Source organism: Phalacrocorax aristotelis, chromosome 4 (genome assembly GCF_949628215.1).
Source record: "Phalacrocorax aristotelis chromosome 4, bGulAri2.1, whole genome shotgun sequence".
NCBI classification, from domain to species: domain Eukaryota; kingdom Metazoa; phylum Chordata; class Aves; order Suliformes; family Phalacrocoracidae; genus Phalacrocorax; species Phalacrocorax aristotelis.
Window position 1 is genome coordinate 53,330,459 of NC_134279.1, and position 20,061 is coordinate 53,350,519.

General features: G+C 42.2%; 2 protein-coding genes and 1 long non-coding RNA gene across 8 annotated transcripts in view; 2 read left to right on the plus strand and 1 right to left on the minus strand.

The window, feature by feature from the left end:
- PDCL2 (phosducin like 2) overlaps positions 1 to 5,127 on the plus strand; it is a 5,841-nt gene extending 714 nt beyond the window's left edge. Inside the window, 5 exon segments of the mRNA XM_075092491.1 lie at positions 504 to 553; positions 556 to 646; positions 4,420 to 4,530; positions 4,532 to 4,626; positions 4,970 to 5,127. Of these exon segments, the coding sequence (XP_074948592.1) occupies positions 504 to 553; positions 556 to 646; positions 4,420 to 4,530; positions 4,532 to 4,626; positions 4,970 to 5,127 (505 nt within the window).
- The window catches only part of LOC142056522 (uncharacterized), a 16,670-nt gene extending 6,713 nt beyond the window's left edge, over positions 1 to 9,957 (minus strand). Inside the window, exons 1-3 of one of the 2 annotated variants that reach the window (XR_012660370.1) lie at positions 9,829 to 9,957; positions 7,811 to 7,862; positions 6,484 to 6,562 (exon numbers count right to left, since the gene is read on the minus strand). This is a non-coding gene — a long non-coding RNA (uncharacterized LOC142056522). Of the gene's footprint in view, positions 1 to 6,483; positions 6,563 to 6,646; positions 6,873 to 7,810; positions 7,863 to 9,828 lie in introns of those variants that run through there. The other variant, XR_012660369.1, reaches the window with a different exon arrangement.
- CLOCK (clock circadian regulator) overlaps positions 9,700 to 20,061 on the plus strand; it is a 63,601-nt gene continuing 53,239 nt past the window's right edge. For 4 of the 5 annotated variants that reach the window (XM_075091449.1, XM_075091452.1, XM_075091451.1 and 1 more), the window contains exon 1: positions 10,241 to 10,430. The gene's annotated coding sequence lies outside the window, so the exon portion shown is untranslated. Of the gene's footprint in view, positions 9,987 to 10,240; positions 10,431 to 20,061 lie in introns of those variants that run through there. The other variant, XM_075091450.1, reaches the window with a different exon arrangement.

Genomic DNA, 20,061 nt, shown 5'->3' on the forward strand with positions numbered 1-20,061 from the left:
AATAGCTGCTTTTATTTCAACAAATCTCAGTGAGGCATTTTCCTTTTCTACCTTGCAAGTACTTTTACAGCTGAAGACTGCCACCTACTGTTTTTACATTCCAATTTTCATTAATTATTTTTAAATTGTCTTGTAAATGTAGTAGAACTGGTAGTTCTTCCTCAAACTAGTCTCATTTTCAGAATCAGAAAAACAATTAGCACCTGCTTTAATTTTTGCTTGCTTTTCCTCAAATGATAAACCCTTGTGCAACATGTTTTTTACTCAAGCTTCCCAAATCCGATACTGAGGAACATAAAACTAAGAAAATATACTTTAATGTTACCTAATTGACTAAAGATTATCATAGAAGCCTTTCCAGCTCTGAAATTACATTAGAAGACCTTGAGCTAAAGGGTTACTCAAAGCACTTTTAAAAGTAATTGAGAGAAAGGCACTAGATATGATTTAAAATACATTTTAAATGTTCAAAATGCTTATTTTTATTATTACTTTTTAATTAGGCAGCAACGCTTGCAAGAATGGAAATGTCTTCAGCAGATGTAAAAGTATGGGGGCTAAGAGAAATTTGTGGAGAGCAGTATATAAAGGAAGTTACAAATGCTCCAGAGGATATTTGGGTTATAATTAATCTTTATTGGCCAAGGTAATTACTTTCTTGTTTAAGATGTTGAATACTTCAATACAGGGATTTGAACTGGTAATTAAGAAGCAATACAATAGACTAATGAAACAGCAGTTGTTTGGGGGCAATGGAATCATAGAGCATGGGACCTCCTTGGTTTGTTAAGTCACTTTGTGACAGTTAATCATTTCACTTTTGTTCCATTATATGACAGGTTTCTTTTGCTGTGTATGCTTATCACCACGTACTGAACCTCACTGAGATTTCTGAATTTCACTGAGAAAGTGGTGTCCACTCTCTATGCTAAGAGAAGTTTGTTTGCAGGTTCTTTTCTCAGCAGGAGTGCTCTAACAGGATTTTTTAACCTTTATTTTCCCCTTTGACTCGAACAAATCAAAAGCCCAATAGGAAAACTCTCAGTTATGAAAACTGAGGAAAGCTAGCGACTTTGTTAGTTTATCAGTTCCCCAATAAATTCTCTAATGGTAGCAAAAGCTGTGACAGGATCCAGCAGAAATGTCAAAGGACTCCCATGATTAGTTTGGCATATGTTAGCAACTCTATTAGATGTTTTTCAAAAGCACTGAGAATTAGTATGGAATGTTCAATGCATTTTTTTAGATTCAGACCAGCTTTCTCTTTTCCTTCTTTTTAAGCCTGTTGGGAGGAGGAATCATCTTTGATTCTTCCCATTTGTCAGGAATTGAGTATTATTTCCAGGAGCAATAGGAATTGGGCAATCAGATCACACATTATGGTCTAGATAGGTGGTCTGTGCAGTGGGTGGGCAATTGGCTGACAGGCAGCACCCAGAGGCTGGTGGTAAACAGCTCTTCTTCAAACTGGCAACCTGTCACAAGTGGAGTCCCCCAGGGATCGATCCTGGGCCTAAGGCTGTTTAATATCTTCATAAGTGATCTGGATAATGGGATCAAGTGTAGCCTGATGAAGTTTGCCAATGATACCAAACTGAGTGGGGAAGCAGACACTCCAGAAGGGAGAGCTGCTCTGCAGGAAGATCTGGATAGGCTGGAAGAGTGGGCCAGCAAGAACCTTATGAAGTTCAACAAGGACAAGTGTAAGGTCTTGCACCTGGGAAAACATAACCCAGGAGTGCACCTGGCTGGAGAGCAGCTCTGTAGAAAGGGACCTGGAGGTCCTGGTGGACAGAAAGCTCAGCATGAGCGAACAGTGTGCTGCTGCGGCCAAGAAGGTCAACAGGATGCTGGGTTGCATCAAAAAGGGCATCATCAGCAGAGATAAAGAAGTCATCATCACACTCTGCTCAGCGCTTGTCAGGCCACACCTGGAGTACTGTGCACAGTTCTGGTCCCTGCTATGAAAATAAGATGTGGACAGGCCGGAGAGGGACACAAAGATGGTCAAAGGACAGGGAAGACTGCCACGTGAGGAAAGGCTAGGTAGAGCTGGGTTTGTTCAGCCTTGAGAAAAGGAGGCTTAGGGGAGACCTTATCACCAGGTTCTGGTATGTAAATATTGGCTACAAAGAAGATGGAGACTCCTTTTTTACAAGGAGTCATATGGGAGCAGCAAGGTGTAACAGGTACAAGCTACTCCTGGTGAGATTCTGACTGGACACAAGAGGAAAATTTTTCATAATGAGAACAATCAGCCAGCGGAAAAAATCATAGAATCGTAGAATCATTAAGGTTGGGAAAGACCTCTAGGATCATCAAGTCCAACCATCAACCCAACACCACCGTGCCTCCTAAATCATGCCCTGAAGTGCCACATCTATATATTTTTGAACACCTCCAGGGATGGTGACTCCACCACTTCTCTGGGCAGCCTGTTCCAATGCCTGATCACTCTCTCAGTAAAGAAATTTTTCCTAATATCCAATCTAAACCTCCCCTGGTGCAGCTTGAGGCCATTTCCTCTTGTCGTATCACTAGTAATTGGGAGGAGAGACCAACACCCACCTCACTACAACCTCCTTTCAGGCAGTTGTAGAGAACGATAAGGTCTCCTGTCAGTCTCCTCTTCTCCAGGCTAAACAACCCCAGTTCCCTCAACATCTCCTCATAAGACTTGCTCTCTAGGCCCTTCACCAGCTTCATTTCCCTTCTCTGGACACACTCCAGCAACTCAATGTCTTTCTTGTACTGAGGGGCCCAAAACTGAACACAATATTCAAGGTGCAGCCTCACCAGTGCCAAGCACAGGGGCACAATCATTTCCTTACACTGGACACTTTTAATAATAAGCTGGACCATCTTGTCTAGACCATGTTTTTGCCATGAAAGGTTGGACCAGATGATCCTTGAAGTCCCTTCCTTCCAACCTGGTGTTCTATGATATGAAATTGTTCAAATAACGATAATTTAAATGTGCTTATCTGAAGAAAGAAAATAGCAGCTTTTCATACTTTTCATTGTTTTTGTTTACTGGAGAACAAATTCTGTACTTTATCACTGCATAAATACGAGTCTAGGAGGAAACTCAAAGTTCCTTAGCACAATGAATACGAGACCTCCAAAGCCTCTCTCGGCTACGAACAAAGCTGCCGCACCTGCCTTTGGCCACGAGAGGGTGCTGCTGGAAGTCGTTGCAGGCCCTAAATCAGCCGCTCTGACTTCAGCCCCTGTGCTGGTTTGGCCTGGGGCAGAGTTAATTTTCTTCGCAGTAGCTAGGACGGGGCTGTGGTTTGGATTTGTGCTGATAACACAGGGATGTTTTCGTTACTGCTGAGCAGGGCTTAGACAGAGTCAGGGCCTTTTCTGCTCTTCCAACCACCCTGCCAGTGAGTGGGCTGGGCGGTGCACAAGAAGCTGGGAGGGGACACAGCTGGGACAGCTGACCCCAACTCACCAAAGGGATTTCCCACACCATACATCATGCTTAGCATATAAAGCTGGGGGAAGTAGGAGGTGATGGCATTTTTTCTTCCCAGGTAACCGTTACATGTGTGATGGAGCACTGCTTTCCTGGAGATGGCTGAACACCTGCCTGGCAATGGGGAAGCAGTGAATAAATTCCTTGGTTTGCTTTGCTTGTGTGTGTGGCTTTCGCTTTACTTGTTAAACTGTCTTTATCTCAACCCACGAGTTTTCTCACTTTTACTCATCGGATTCTCTCCCCCATCCCACAAGGGAGGAGTGAGCGACAGGCTGGGTGGTACTTAGTGGCTGGAGGTTAAACCACAACAGTCAGTCACAACAAAGATTCTAATTTCTAAAAGGTTTACAGGCTGAAGAGGAACAAAAACCCGCACTGCTTTGTTCTTCTTTTTTTAACTGAGGTTTATATGGTGATTGCATGGCAAATAGGAGCTATGGAAGTAATGAATAGGCCTATGGTGGTAATATGACAATACAATGGTTTCCCCAACATTACTTCAATTTTACTGAAAGAACAAAGAAGTAATGAAGTGTTAAACTGAAAGCCAGTAGAAATTAAAGTAAAACTTATATTAGAGATTTAAAAAAAATCTCATTTAAACTCTACAATAAATGCACAAAATGAGGTTTAAAAACTTGGTGGAGAACAGAATTGAGGCACAACACTTGAAGCCTCTGGTAGCTTTACTGACATACTTTATAAAGCCTATTATGTATGCACTGAGCATTTTTATTTGGACAGCTCTTTAAATCACAATGATCTTAGAAGAAGCTAAATAAAATTTGTGGTGCAATTCTTAAAACAAATTGAAGTAGAAGCAGACTATAGGGAAAGGTACATTTATTCTTCAAAGGCTTTATTTTTAATAACTTCAGTTATTTTACAAACCATTTGCACCAGAATTGTCATCATACTTTCTCATTCTTTCCTAGCATCCCAATGTGTTTACTGGTTAACGCACATCTCAGCCTGCTAGCCAGAAAGTTTCCAGAAGTCAAGTTTCTCAAAAACATTGTAAACAGCTGCATTTGGAATTACTATGACATATTTACCCACAATACTTGTGTATAAAACCTGTGAAATAAAACACAGGTTCATTGGAGTGGCTAACTGTGGGGGAATAGACCTTAAAGTAGAGGGTATGAGAAAAAATTTTAAATAATTCACACTACAGAAGATTTTTTGTTTGTAATAATTAAAGATCACTGCTTAAAGGTGGAAAAAGGTTTTGAGTATTTTTGTAGGAAAAAAGTCTACAAAAAGAGAAGAATTTATGTAATTCTGTGGTAAGGATATTGGATAAGCATGGATATTTTGCAATTTTGCGGTTAGCTATTTTACTGAGATAAAGTTGGGTTGTCGCAAGAATGGCTCCATTTTTTGTTGTTGTTGAGATGGAGCTTGGTCTTTAACAAAAGTCCTTTTCCTCTTAAGTGAGAATTTATTGCAATTAATAGAATAAATTGTCATTTGTTTTTACAGAACTTGAATGGAAACTAGCATAAATTGGAGCAATAAAAACTGACTTAGAAGAAAACCCCCAGAAGGACATGATGGTGACACTGTCAGGACGAAATATTTCTGCTCATAAAGACACCATTACAAAAAGCAGTGATGTGGTGAAACCACTTATTACTTGAGAAAATTTTAATGCAGGTCATCTGTTCTGACAAATTAGCTCAAATACAGTTTTACTCCTTTGGGAAGTCTGAAACAAAAAAAAAAGCTTTTTTCACTTGTATTGTTTTTTTGTTTTGATTTGTTGAAGAAAATGATGTAGTAAATGAACGCCACGGTTACCTCTGGATACACACAGATGGCTGTCACTGACACCAGGAGTCTGGATTCTCCGTTTCATACAAACTCTGCTTACATGCAATGGTAAGGGGAGGGTATTACCCAGTGGGCTCTAACCTGTACTTACTTCTTCCTTTTATCCAGCATGGGTGCAAGACACTCCAGTTCTCAGTGAAACAACTGCAGTGAACTCTGCTCTGCAAAGGGCCTTCTCAGTTCCCCCCACCCCACCCCCACCCCCCCGAAAAGCTGACCCAAAGAAAATTATGTGATTAGCAAAATAAAGTCAGGATTTGGCCCTGAATCCATCGACTAATAGTTCTGTTTGTTTGACAGATGCCCAAGAATCTTCTCTAACAAAGATAATCTTACTACTATTTTAAAATACTGACAGTTGGATCAGTTGTTCCTTCCCAACAAAAATAAGTATATCCTTAACAAAATAGTTTACAGTACAACTGTAGAAAAGCAAAACTACATGAGTGAATGAAAAGCCCATGCTCCTAATTCAGCATTATTATTTATTGAGAGTGAATCAAATTACATAGTATTAATGTTATTTTTCCAGTCACTCATCATAAAAAAAAAAATCTAATTTCAGTGTGCTAATGAAGATTTAGTTACACACAGCTGTCACAGTTTATAGCATCAGGCTGCAGAAAGAAAAATAAACCAGAAACCATTCACTTAACACTTGGCACACAGATACCTAAGAACAAGAAAATTAACATTAGCCCTTTTTTTCCACCCGGTATGATACAGCAGTGCTATTAGTAGACACCTACTGGCAGACACCACTTCTACAAACTTTTATTTTGCAGATTCAAAGAGGTAACTAGCAGATGCATTTCAGAGATAATGGCTTATCTGTCACTATCTGACGCTTCAAACTCAAGAGCTAACTAGTAGTTTTAAATGTAAATGGGTCATCAGTGACTTCAGATATGATTCCAGTCAGGTCAGGCAAATATCAGTCTTGGCTGCTATAAAAGGAGCACTACCAACCGCTTCCGCTCAGCAGTGAGCCTCCCTCCCGCTACTGTGGCTGCCGTGAGGTACACCAGCACAATACACAACTGTACAAGGGAAGAGCTGTCCCACTGGAAGCTGTCACTGTACAGCTGTCACGTTGGGAGTAATTGGAATATGTTGCTAGATATGACACGAAAGCGCCAAACCTCACCTTTGGTGACCCTTACCTATGTCGAAGTGCAGTGACCGTGCAATCATGATTACAGCCATGAGATATGACAAAGCAGCAGCAAAATCCAAGGGAATCTGCAGGTTAGAAGCAGATGTTTCTGGTTCTTGGTCTGTTACACCATTTGTAGCAAAAGGGCCTAGGAATGAATGTTAGCCAACCTTGCCTTACAAGGACTAAGTAGATTGTGGCAGGCTTTCAAGTCAGCATCTTTGTTAAATCCACTGATTTTAGTATTCTGGAGTGATGTGAAACTCACTTTCAAAATCAGCTTCCTCAAACAGATCCTCTTTTGAATATGCCAGTCAGGACCAAAAAGGAACATTGTGAGCAGATGATTATTCTATGGCTCTGACGTACATCATGCACAAGATGGCGACGACAGTTCTGTAGGAAACATGGCTATAGCTAATGGAACTGCACTGAAAATTTCTGCATTTCTGGCCCAGCCTAGTCCCATCATTCAATAATTAACAAAAGATTCACTGCTCAGAATTCGGCAATGTCTGAAAATGATGTCGGCTCTCATGTAACCTTTGTGAGTGAAACAAAGCTATTGTTACACACCAGAGCAAACTCACATTGACAATAAGATCCAGAAGTATATCTAGGTGGAGAATAGTTTTATAAAACCACCACATCACTTCTAAGCTTTCTGTCCTGCTCCTTCTAAGAGAAGGTGCATTAAAAAATGACCTTGGTTAGGCCATAACTTTGGCAGAAAACACAAATGTGTGTCATTTCCACAGCTGTGCTGCCTGTTTTGATCCTGTCAAATCCCAAATTGTTAAGACGTGCAAGCCACAAAGAATTATTTGCTGCTGCAACATTGCAGCAGGTAGATGTTATGCTCCCATACGTGCAGGGTGTGGAGAGAGCGCAGTATCTCTACCGTGTTTTTCTGAAGAATTACTACTGGTTACTAAAGATTTTGTGGCAAATTTGACACAAGCAGCCTGATGCTATTTTCAACCTCCCAGTTTCTTGGCCATAGTCTAGTTCTGGTAATGACACATTTTTGTTGAAAATATTCCTGCTTTTTCTCCTGGATTTTCCATTCCTGCTGTATCCTATTAGCTTTACCACATTTCACCATAGGAGCATTATCCTTTGCATGAGTAATGAAATGATTAGTGTTGTTTATATCACATTTTCCTCAACTGAAAACTAGAATATTATGAATCAGTAAGTAACAAAAATACGTGTTTTTACTAATGCTTTTAAAATTTCTTCCTGTGGAAGAACTGAGCTCATGGTTAGCTGAACTAACTTAACTTGGCTCTTTCGCAACATTATGGCTAAAGAGGTTCCTGTCCCTCACGTACCTTTGCATAAGATTTTGGTCACATGGTGAATCAAGTTGGGAAACTGATCTACCTGAAAAGTAATCCAGAAAGAAAAATCCAGAAGATTTTACAGCCAGGTCAAGCTCCTTACTTCACTCCAGACACGAACGCTAATTAAGCTTAGACAGATACATTTTTGAAATCATGCTTTCAGATATATTGCTGTTTAGGAGATCAACTGAAAAATAAACATCCTTGTAACTGAGAAAAAAACCCTGGGAATATTTACATACTACTACCACTGAGCAATATTTTGTTTTACAGGAAACAGTTTGCTGCTATGTTCTGCTGCACCCAGAACAGGTTTATACTAACATAATCACTGCACATTTACATATATGAGGAGCAGCTGAGGGAGCTGGGGTTTTCAGTCTGGAGAAGGCTGAGGGGAGACCTTATCGCTCTCTACAACTGCCTGAAAGGAGGTTGTAGTGAGGTGGGTGTTGGTCTCTTCTCCCAATTACTAGTGATACGACAAGAGGAAATGGCCTCAAGCTGCACCAGGGGAGGTTTAGATTGGATATTAGGAAAAATTTCTTTACTGAGAGAGTGATCAGGCATTGGAACAGGCTGCCCAGAGAAGTGGTGGAGTCACCATCCCTGGAGGTGTTTAAAAAACATGTAACCACAGCACTTCAGGGCATGATTTAGGAGGCACGGTGGTGTTGGGTTGATGGTTGGACTTGATGATCCTAGAGGTCTTTTCCAACCTTAATGATTTTATGATTCATATTCCAGTCCTGCAGTAGGCAGTATGGCTGGAACCCATTACAGTTCCACATAAAACCAGTGCAGTACCAGTTAGTCACCTTTCTGATTAACTGTGGTACCTGATGATCTTTGTATTTATTAGCTAGGCCGTTTCACAACTGTCTCTCTAAAGTCAATAATACAGGCGCATCTTACAGTTTTTGTAAGCTCAACCAACACAAACACAAGACCACCGAATAGTCCTGCAAACCTCTACCACAGCTGCGTTTTCCTGTGCTGAAATGATACATTTTCTGAACAAATCTACACCTCACCACTGTGTAGCCTGCCTAACAAAAATATTTCAGTCCCATACAGGGCACTTCAGTTTATCAAGTTCACAATTAACTCTTTTACCTTGCAGCCACACAAAAAAACCCCAAACTGTAAGGAATAGCAAATGAGAAGAATGGATTTAAATTGCTGCTTTTCAGTCAGAAAGCAGGAAGCTTACTTACTGTGAGCCTTCCATCAGTGTGATGGTCCAGAAATCCCTCAGACTTCAACTGCCAATATTAGGACCGTACAACACAAATTGTACAAACTGTGCAATACTAGTACAGTATTTTAAAAGTTACAGGATTTGATTAGGAGTAGAGATTTTAAACTCAGCAAGGATCATTCCCCATTTTTAACGTTAGGTAACCATGTTTTATAAAACTGATACTAAAAGGATTGTATAGAGACAACAGGACCGAGAAGAAGGTCAAGCCTGTTCTCGGCCACTCCGTTATGTTTTACCAGTTTATGCACACCGGTAAAAGAAGCCACCGACCACCGTCAGGACGGGCTGCCCGTGCCCCCAAACAGCTTGCGGCGGCACGCCTGCTCGCAGGGAGCATCCCAGATGCTGCTCGTTCCCCTCGGGGACCGAACGCGTGGCCGGGCGCAGGGTACCGTGCCGCAAGCAGGGACACGGCCCAGAACGCCGGGCTGTACCAGGTACCACGCTTCAGCAGAGGAGCACCTCTGTCCGGCGGGACCCCCGCCGGAGGCTGGGCCCCGGGCTCCGCGCCCGCCAGGACAACGAGCCCCGCAACACCGCGCCGGGAGCGGCGGCAGCCCCTCCGGCCGCCGGGCCGCCCCGCCCATCGCTCACAGCCTCCCGCGGCCCCGCCGCCCGGGGGCGGAGGGCGGCCGGGCACCACTCCCCGGCTCCCCGCCCCGCAGCCCGGCTACCCTCGGCCCAGTGAGCGGGAGAGCCCGGACGCCCCGAGCCACGGAGACGTGGTGCTGCTGGGTCTCACCGAGTAGAACTTTCCCGTTCCCGAGGCGCCGGGACTTGACCCGGCAGGAGCACCGCCCGCCGCAGCCGGAGGCTCACGCCCCACTGAGTAGCGCGGCTACCGCCATTTCCTCTTCCTCCTCCTCCTCCCGGAGCGGAGCCGGGGTGAGGTGAGGCGAGGTAAGGCGAGGTCAGGGCGGCGCGGCGGCCACTGCGCCTGTGCAGCCCCCTCACAGCCGCGCACGCGTACACAGGCGGGTGGAGAGTGGAGGGGAGGTGGAGATCACCTCCGCGGCCGCGCCGGGCACCGCATGCGCAGCGCGGCACGGCGGCGGCCCGGCGCGGGGGGCCGTGGTGCTGCGGGGTGCAATGCGCCTCGGCGCACGCGCGGTGGCGCGAGGCGCCGCGGCTGCCGGCGGTGGGCCCGGCGGCGCAGGCGCGGTGTGAGCGAGAGCGGGAGGCGGGGGGGGGGAACACACAGACGCACACACGGGACTGCCGAGCCCGGCTGCTGGTGCTGCCGCGGGAGGAGGCTCCGCGCCGGCGGCAGGCTCGGGGCTGCGCGCAGCCAGCGGCTTTCGCCGGGAGAGGTCAGGCGGGCGGACAGCAGCCGTGCGGCGCCCGGTAAGAAGAGCGCGCTGCGGGCGCGGGGCGGGCGGGTCCGGCCGGGCCCGGCGGCGGTGGGGAGTGGGGGGGATGGAGCGGAGGGGAGCCGTTAAAGTTCGACAGCGGCGGGTGCCCCGGCGGCGCGCGGGGAGGGCAGCGGCTGCCCTTGGGCAGGGCGCGGGCGGGGGCGGCCGCCGGCGGGGGCGGGGGGCGCTCGCGGGGCACCCGCTAGGCCCGGTGACCCACTTTGCTCCTGTCACAACTCCCGGGCACGTTTGGAGCCTTGCCCGCCTGGCCCGGCGCCCGCCCGGGCCGCTCCCGCTCCTCCCGCCCCCGCCGCCGGGGGGGGGGGCCGGCGGTGCTCCCAGGGGCAGCTTTGCGGCGGCGCGGCGCGGTGAGGCGAGCGTTTGGGCGGGCGGGGGCCGCGGCAGCGGGTGCCCGACCGGCGGCCGCCCTGAGGAGGCGGCTGGGCCCTGAGGTGGCGGGCACCCGCGGCGGGACGGCTCGGCGCGGCCTCGGGCTCCGGGCGCTCCTGCGGCAGGTGGACTGGAGCGGCGGGGTGCGGGGCTGAGTACGCGCTTTCTGGGCTCGTTTTATTTCCTTTTCCCTCTGATAACTTTATTGCGGTGCCTGCAGTGTGTTGGCGCCCTTAAATGTGAGGACTTCTCAGCAGCTCCGGTCCTCTCCCGACTTAGGTGCATCCTTACAATCAGTATGTCGAATACTCTATGTGTACATGTGCAAAACATGACCGACCGCTGAGGGACTGGAAATCCGTGGTACTACGTTTTTGTGTTTCTGTTAAGGTAGATTTTGATTTTTGCTTGGCTTCACTTCCAAATTCCTGGTACTTTAGGCCTGGATATAAATTTGAAATGTTCTCTTTTTGTTTGTTTATGAGGAGGAGCACTTATAAACTAATCAAATGTATTGGTAGAGAGATTTTTATATGGCCGTTGTTTTCCTGTACATGTTAAAAGTTGACCTGCTAAGAGGCACAAGGAAAGTTTAGCTGGGATATGAAGTAGCATGTAGCAGCTGAGTGGCTGATCATAGACCCTGATGCTCTAAATCTTTCAAGTGGGTTTTTTTATGACATAGTTTGACAAGCAGCGCTTTTGGTGGCAGTGTTGATTTAAACAGGCCTGCCTGTTCCTTGCTCCCAGCTCTCACCTCTTTGCTGCCCCCCTCAGCTGTACCAGCACAACGGTTCATGGAACCATGTCCCGTAACTGGGTTGGGGAAATGATCCAGGTTAAAATTAACTACCTTTTTTTTTTTTTTTTAAATGTGGTTATATTTAACCTAGATCACTTCTCTGGGTGACAGGTGTGCCAGAAGGCAAGGGCATTGTTTAAGCAAACACTCTAGTGAAAGAAGTACTTGAGAAATACACCTCAACTGTCGTAGTTCTGGCAAACTTCAGTATGAGCAGTTGCAGTTGTTTCACGCTGTTTAATCTTACAGGAATAAAACCGATTCTGTCCATGAATATCTGTGGGGTTTGGGCCTGCTGTTTGGAATTAGGCAGTATTTGATATAATAGAGGAATTTGACTTGACGGCACAGGTAGCTCTGCAAAGATTTTTTAATAAACTACTGATTTTCATGTATAACCTTTTAAGATATTTTCTTAAAAGTGTTACAGATGCTGCTTTCAGGTTACCAAACATTACATGTTTGGGTTAGAGCTTTTTGGTTGCATGTGGGTGCTAGCATGTTTATGGTCTGAGAATTTTGTTGGTAAGGCAAGAGTTACCTCTTCTTAAGAAACAGTCCCAACAGGAGAAAAAAAAACCCACACAACTCCCGGGTTGATATTTAATAGTTTAAGATGTTATTCAGCTATGTCTTGTTTTTTATTTCTTCCGCTTTGTGTTCTTATATAGAAAAGTTTAACACATGTAGGTAAAATAAAAGGATGTGAGGAAAGCAGAGAGTGTTTTCTTTATTAATGTTCCAAGAATCCCATAAGCTTTCTGTTGTAGCTAATCTTACACTTCTTGTACTCAGCAATTTAAAAACTCAGTGGTAATTACTTTAAATTTAATTTTTAGTCTTGGTTAATTATCTTGTTAGTATAAAATTTCACTGAAGTCATGAATCTTTGTGGATGGAGTGCTCTTGCCAAGGAAACTGCTGCTTTTGAGAGCTTTGGGCTTTTGCTATTTTTTTGGCTGTATTTTAAACTTGTGCAAAAAGTTGAAGATACAAATTTAGTAGTAGAGATGTTAACCCCCACGCTCCCCACATGTTCTTTATATGAAATGTTTTTATCAAGGTGAAAAGTTGTGAGGGTTTTTGCTAAAAATAATAGACTTGTGTTGCAAATTAGTTGTGAAGCAAAAATGCAGTTTTCTTCTCTAGGTAATTTCACAATTTGAAAACAGCTCATTTTTTTAGCTATGTATCCTTCCAGGAGAGATGTGTAATTTGCTGTCTAGAGCCTCACAGCTTCAGCCTAACTTCATATATTGAAGAATATGGTTAGTTCTCGTAGAATAGAAAATTAGTACCCTAATTCCGTTTTTAATACAAAACACACAATGTAATTAGGAAGAAGTGGAATTACAGCTAAGGTGCCTTCCTTTTTATCACATTGTAATGAGTTATTTTTTCGTGAGGAAAAGGCTTTGGTAGATGTTTGAAGTAAAGAAAAGTGCATTTTAGTGTTTCAGCCTTTTTAAAGTACTTGCTTCCGTATGAATGCTGGAAATTATAAATACCAGATGATAAGGCAGATCTAGAAATGTTTCCGAGGACAGATGGTGTTAGTAGATTGTTGCATAGCAAAGACAGTAGTAGTTCCTCCTACCATACTTACCTTCTATTTATTTATTTTGCAATATATTTTTAACCTTTCTATGTTAATTGAGTTGGTTCACTCTGTAGAAAGCTGTACTGGCACCACCAAAGGGGTGGCACAAGAACAGGAGAGAGTTGCCAGGCTGCTGGGAGAGCAGCAGCTGTCTTAAGGTAGCTTTATCTCTAGAGAGGGAAAAAAAAAAAAATCTGTGAGACTATAGAGTGTGGCCAGACCATTCAACTGTCTCTGTCATCTTCTACTAATGCTGGATTATTATTAGTACTATCGGTATTATTTTGAATTTATTTTGAATTTAGTTGTCTTTCAGATTAGAAAGAGGTATAGGAGTCTGAAATAAAAGATTCCAGTGTAACTCTACCAGAAGCAAATCTGGCTACATCCATTGGGAAGGTATCTTATTCACTTCTGTGGGTGGTCCATCTGGGGAAAAGAACTTATCACACTTGCTTATTACCTCAGTTAATGGCAGTCTGTAATAAATTGAAACTGTTTGTTGGTCGTTCCCCAGTTCATTTGTTGCAGGAGTTATAAGATGTGAAATGCAAAATCATGGAAGAGGAAGAGACTCATGGTTAATGCAGCTGTGTTCTGCCCTGAAGGATTGAATTCCAACCCCTACTGCTGCCACAAAATTCCTTTGTAATGCAAAGGCCACTTTAATTTTGGCATACCTCATGCCTGAGTGTTTAATTTTATAGCCTTAATATTCTCGTACCATACGTTTTGTGTGTAATACAAATTCTTAATTATAGCTGCTTTCAGAATATATAATCATATATGTAAAAAGTTTTGGCGCTCTGCAGTTCTGGTATACTTAGTATTATGTGGAAGCAACAAAGATTCATTGGTTCTCTGATTCTTTCAGCAGTTCAGTGGTGCATACTTTGGACCCTTTCCAACTGTTACATTTTGTCATTAAAATCACTGAATTAGTTTTCTTATTCTGCACTGATGTTCAGAGGAGCACCGTGAGTATATTATAAAATCATCGTCAGTGGTATTAATATTTTATTAAATATAGATACTTAAAAATTAGATATACCCTATGAGGTTCAAGACTGATAAAGGTGTATTTAGAGAGTGACTCTTACAAAGCTTAGTAGATACTGCAGGCATTCCTCATCTCCACGATAAAAATGTAGCCAAATTTGGCATAAATGTGGCTGCTTAAATGGTTTGTCCTTATAATGGTGTGTTTAATAATCTCAGAGTATGTGAGAAAGCTTCAGTTTTGAGGTTAATATTACTTTATCCATAATGACGGCCTGGTGCCACAAGATAAATGGTGCTAGACCATTATGCTTATGTTAAAATAGAAGAAAACAGTTCCTGGAGTAAGACAGATCCATCTAAAGTGGATTTTAAAGCTAAATATATGTGGCCTTGTTCTTCTATAGAGGTTCTTTTACAGTTCCGTTAAAAAGGATATTTGCAGGTGTCTCTGAGAAGAGTTTTGATTCATGTTATTTTGGTATATGGCCAGAACCATAAAATAATATAAATGAGTCAAAACTGTGATTCGGATGGATTTTGGGTATCTAGCCCCAAATAAAATCGTAGCCATGTGTTGGCTAAATTTTAAAGGTCTCTAGGTTTTCACTAATAAAGTTTTCTAAACACCTTGAAATTTTGTTCTCACTCAGATCTTCCATAATCTTGTCACAACTGAGCATCTTGGCATCTAGATCTGTTTACTATTCATAAATTAGGCAATCTGTAAATTAGGCATTCACTTGTCCAAAGGCATGTTCAAACCACACCTCAGGCACACCTATGGGATTGGACTTGGACCAAAACCCTGTGGTGACTCTCCCTTTTGTTCAGAAACAGAAAGGGGGAAGAAGGAAAAGGCTTTGATGAGGTCTCCTTTTAAAAAAAAAAACAACCCAGCCAAAAAATCCAACAAACCAACCATCCAAAAAAAAGCCAAAATCAACAAACCAACAAAACCCTAAACCCGAAAAATCCACTTTTCCTTGTGTACAAGATGCTTAAGGTCTAATTGGGCTGAAGAGAGATACTAGGCCACTTATTTTCTTGGAGAAAAAGGAGAGGAGTACCTGTGTTCTGGCCTGTGTTCCAAAAACTATTTTGTGTTTTCTTCCATTTAAAATTTTAAATGCCATTAAGAACTGGAAGGCAGGACTTGTGTCTCTCATTTGGGTGCCCTTCTCCCTAGAGAGGCATGCAGACTGCTGGCTCTGCTATGCCCAGCAAAGCTTTACTTTTTTTTCATCCATGTTCTGAAGATTACCACTAAAATGGGAAGTTGTGAGTTGATCCATCTTCCCAGTGCAACAGGGAGCCTGCTGAGAGATTATGGTTTGAATCCCTTCTGACAGAATAGAGATTGGCTTTCAGACTTCTCTGCTCCAGGTTACTGTGCTGTAACCCCGTGCTGCTGGACAAAATGAGAGCACATCTTTTTCCTCCTGCTGGCATGTTAAAAGAACATATTACTCCTGTTTTGATGGGAAAAGCTTAGCTATGTATGTCAAGGACAGGGTCCAGGACTGTGAGTACGAACCTTACCTGTGTCCTAGGCCTTCAGAAACAGGTGAAGATAAAGGCATAATATTGTGTTCACCTTTATCATCTCTGTCTCCAGTAACTTTTTCAAAAGTCTTCCTGAGTGATACATTGGTCCCTGGCTTTGGTACTTTAGAACTGTGGATCCTGTTGTATTAAACCTCTGTTTTGTGACCTGCTAATAATCTCTTCTAGTGAAGACTATAGTTTAGGGAAGTATTGCCTATTACAGCCCGAGCAGGCAGCAAAACTTAATTATTAGTTCATCACGTGGTAGTGGTGTTGCTGTGGGATGCTTAGAAGAGAAGGAGTACCTGGGAACGGGCTGATCATTCAGCATGATGTTTGAATTTTAAGTGCTTTATTACTGGGCATAGTGCTGCTAACAACGATATCTACAAGAGTTCTTAGCTTGCAGCTCCACAGGTTTGTGAATATATCTCAGTTGCTTGCAGAAGGATGATCTCAGATCCCATAAGCATCTCACTATCTGCTGAACTACTAGATATCCAGAAAGTTCCAGCTCTTTAATACTGTTGGGGCAAATGTTTGTCAACACAGGGGAGGCAGGCCTGTAACAAGTGGCTATTGTAGGAGGGAGGAAAGATAATGTGTGAATTTCCTAACATGTGCATTAGAAAACCTGAGGAAATATATGTTTTTACATATTAAATGATGATCTTAGAGAATGAGAGTGTGAGATAACTAAACTGCCTAATAAAAATACTTCAAAATAAAGTGTATTAATATAGCTAATTTCATATTTCCAATTCTGAGAATGCTGCTGCTGTTGTAAAATGGCGACTTATGTTTTATTTACATTTGACTAAAGTCTTTAATGACATAGCAAATATTAGTTTTTGGCATTTAAGAGCATTTGATGTGTTTGGTGGCTATTTTGTTGCATGTTTAATGTAATGTCACAGACAGGTTTTGCCTTTTTAGTTGTGGCTAATACTGACATGCACCCTGATAGGGTAATATTTCATCAGTTAGGTGTCTACTGGTCGTTGTGAATTTGGAGAGGGTAAACTCCTGCTGGTTTGGTAAGGTAGAAGGTTCGTAATTTTTCAGATGGGTCTTGTCAGAGAAGTGCGAAAGGCTTGGGTTATCTGAGCTTTCATCAGTCATCCAAAAGCTTCAAGATGTATTAGGGGAAAAACTGTCTTGTTACACGGAGTAACTTTCCCAGTCCTCAGTCCCCTAAAGGTATATTTGAAACCTAAGTGTGAAGTTGTGAAAAGCCAGAGAAATCAGGAAATGTTTTGCCAAAATCTGCTTATTTCCCTTGGCTCAGTAAACAACCAAGAAATTTTCTCCATTTAAAGCTGTAGGGAGTTGCCTTTTTAAGCCCAATTTCCTAAGGAAACATGATTTATGCTTTTTCCTTGTTTTCTCTCATTCTTTCCTTATATACTCGCCACTAGCTTTTAAAATCGTTGATCAATTGCAGCCACGTTTGTAGCAAGGATAGAAAACTCAGACTGTAATGTTCCCCCAGGTTTGGGGAAAATAGGCCAACTGGGTAGAGAGAAACGTGTCACTACCCTCTCTTGAGAGAGAGCTAATGCACTTTGAGTTAGGTACTGACTTGGTTTTTTCAGCACGTGCTGGGTGGGAGAACAGGAGATGGTTGTATGTGCCAACAGGGCTCGAGGAGACCGGCAGAGCATTGGGCTGTTTTGGAAGGGGATGGGGACTGAGAATGTCGTGGTGTGCCAGAGGTACGCCAGCAGGGGAAGCTGGCTTCTCATGGTGGGGGAAAGAAGGGTAGAGCTGTCAGAACTGTGCTTTACTGCCCGCTGAAGAGCTTACCTAATGATAAGCTGGTAGAAGATATTCTGACTGTTTACATGGAATTATTTAGTACTGTCATTGGAATTAGATGATACTATGGTAAGATATGGCGATATAACGTCATATATTAGATGATACACATGCCTGTGGCTGCAGGGTTGCCTGGTCTTAGTTTGATTTAGTACGTAAAATAAATCCTTCTGAAATTAAAAGAGTAGTTTTAAGCTGTGTTTAAATTAATATTTTCCCATTGTTTTGGGAGAAAAAATGGTTTAGGTGTATTTCTTTGGAAAGACTGGAACTTAGACCTCACTTTCAGTAGTAAAGAGGAAAAGAAAGTGTAACCTGAGCTGAAGAAATAGGACTTTTCAATGTAAAGGCCACAGAAAATAAGTGCTTTTAATAGTGGAGAGATAATACTGAAAGGGTGCAGACTAAGGATGTCTGTTCATACCAGTTACTTTATGGAATACGTCCATTCATAGCCCAAGAATAAGATTTTTCTCTCAGCATAAGAACAAAAGATAGTACCTTCCAAATGGGAGTTCCTGTAAGCCAACTACTCCTCTGTCTTGTAACATGGAGTTATTAGTTGAAAAGCAGAAGGAGCTGGACTTCTGTCTAGAATGACATTTCTCTGGTTCTTTCCTGTCTTGCCTGTATTTGCACTACCTATTAATTATTATAAACAGCAGACTGAAATTTACCTCATCATGTTCAACTTGTAAGATTTTTATCAAGTCTCAGTGGAGAATTGTAGTGTGTCCTGCTGATAGGTTTAGAGAAACTTCTCCTAGTCTTAGTAATGATGAAAGTGAAGGAAACTTTATTAGCTTGCTGCTTTCATTTCTAGAGAATTCCCTGCTCAGCTCAGAAATTTCAAATATACTTTTTAAGCCTTCAGTAACCGATATCTTCACAAATTTTATAGTATTCACAAATTTGAATTCATTAATTTCAAGTATTAAAATACTTCATTTTTAAAATCTCATAATGGACTGCAAAATAGGTGACTTTGACTTGTGCTTATTTTAAAGTAGTTTTCATAGTAACAACAAATATTATAAAGGAAACCGGATTTTCCTCTGACTGTGAGTAGAAAAGCAAGTAGCAGCATGAATCACATCTTCCAAGAACTGTCGGAATAGGAATGCAGATTTCCCCCCGCATCGCTGTCAATTTTAATGTAGTAATGTGATTAAATAGTTTTTCTTGCCATCCACAGCAGCAGCATTCATTATATATAATCAAGCTACTACTAGCAGTTGCATGGTTGAGGATGAAACTAGAGTTTGGAACTATATGGTAGTTCCAATGATAAGCCTCTAACATCTCAGCAATTTTGCTTAAAATATGTTTTCTGAAAATGTTTTTGTTGTTCAAATACGGTACTTAAGTTTTTTCAGATTGTTTTTTTTTCCAGCTCAAAAGCAGTAGTTAAACATTTTGTGCTGCACTAAGGCTTTGCATGATGTTTCATAGATAATAAGATACAGTTCCAGCCTTGAAGAGCTTGTGATCTGAATTTCTCTGACATAGAAAATGAGGAGAATGACCTCAGAAAGGGGAACAAGGATTCAAATTAATAAGTGAGTCACACTTAAGTGAGTGAATTGAACAAGTTGGGATTTCTAAGAACAGAATAAGGTAGATCAGCAAAGAGGAAGATGACACTATAGAGGCAAAAGACAGCATAAAGCAAGCCCAAATAGTGTAGGGATTTGAAGGAAAAGAGGGAAAATGTGTTATTTTGCAGGATCTGGAAAGCATAATAAAATCAGAAGAGTAGTCTGAATCAAGATGAGGAGTAACTAGAAGGTGTTAGGAATTGGGGCAAGAAAAAGATATGTAGAAACTTATGAATTATGTTGGTGGGTTTGGCTTTCATGAAGGAAAAAAAAAAGATGAGACAGGAAAAGGATTTGAGAATGTGCTGGTTTGATTGGTTTGGCAGGAATATCAGGGCAAATTCTAGTACTAAGAATTTTTCTTTTAACCCCTTAAGAAATTTTGCTGTCAATTTAACTTGCTTTTAAAGTGAGCGGCAAAATAGGCAACTGTGCCTGAAAATTCAGTCTCAGGTTTTCATGTTGCTCTGTCACTGCCTCCTATTACACCCAGTTTTTGTATAAGCTGAAGGACTTTTTATGAGTTTCAGCACAATTGAAGTGGGGCTATAGAAGCTTCTAACATCAAAGGTAATTGAGGCACTACCACTTTAAGTCAAAAGGATCATAAACTTCTTTTCATTAAAATAACTGCAATTGCATTTCAAAATTATTTTAGTTAAACTGGTACTACCTTTATATGGTCAATTAAATTTATACTTTATTTGTATGTAGTTATGTTAATTTTAATACTGCTGGGATAAGAAATGAAAAATAATCTCTCATAAACTTCTATAGGTTGCTTTTTAAAATGGCACCTGGGCACTTTTCCTGCCCTATATAGTTATATAGCTATATACTGGTATTTGATTCAAAACATTGATTTCTA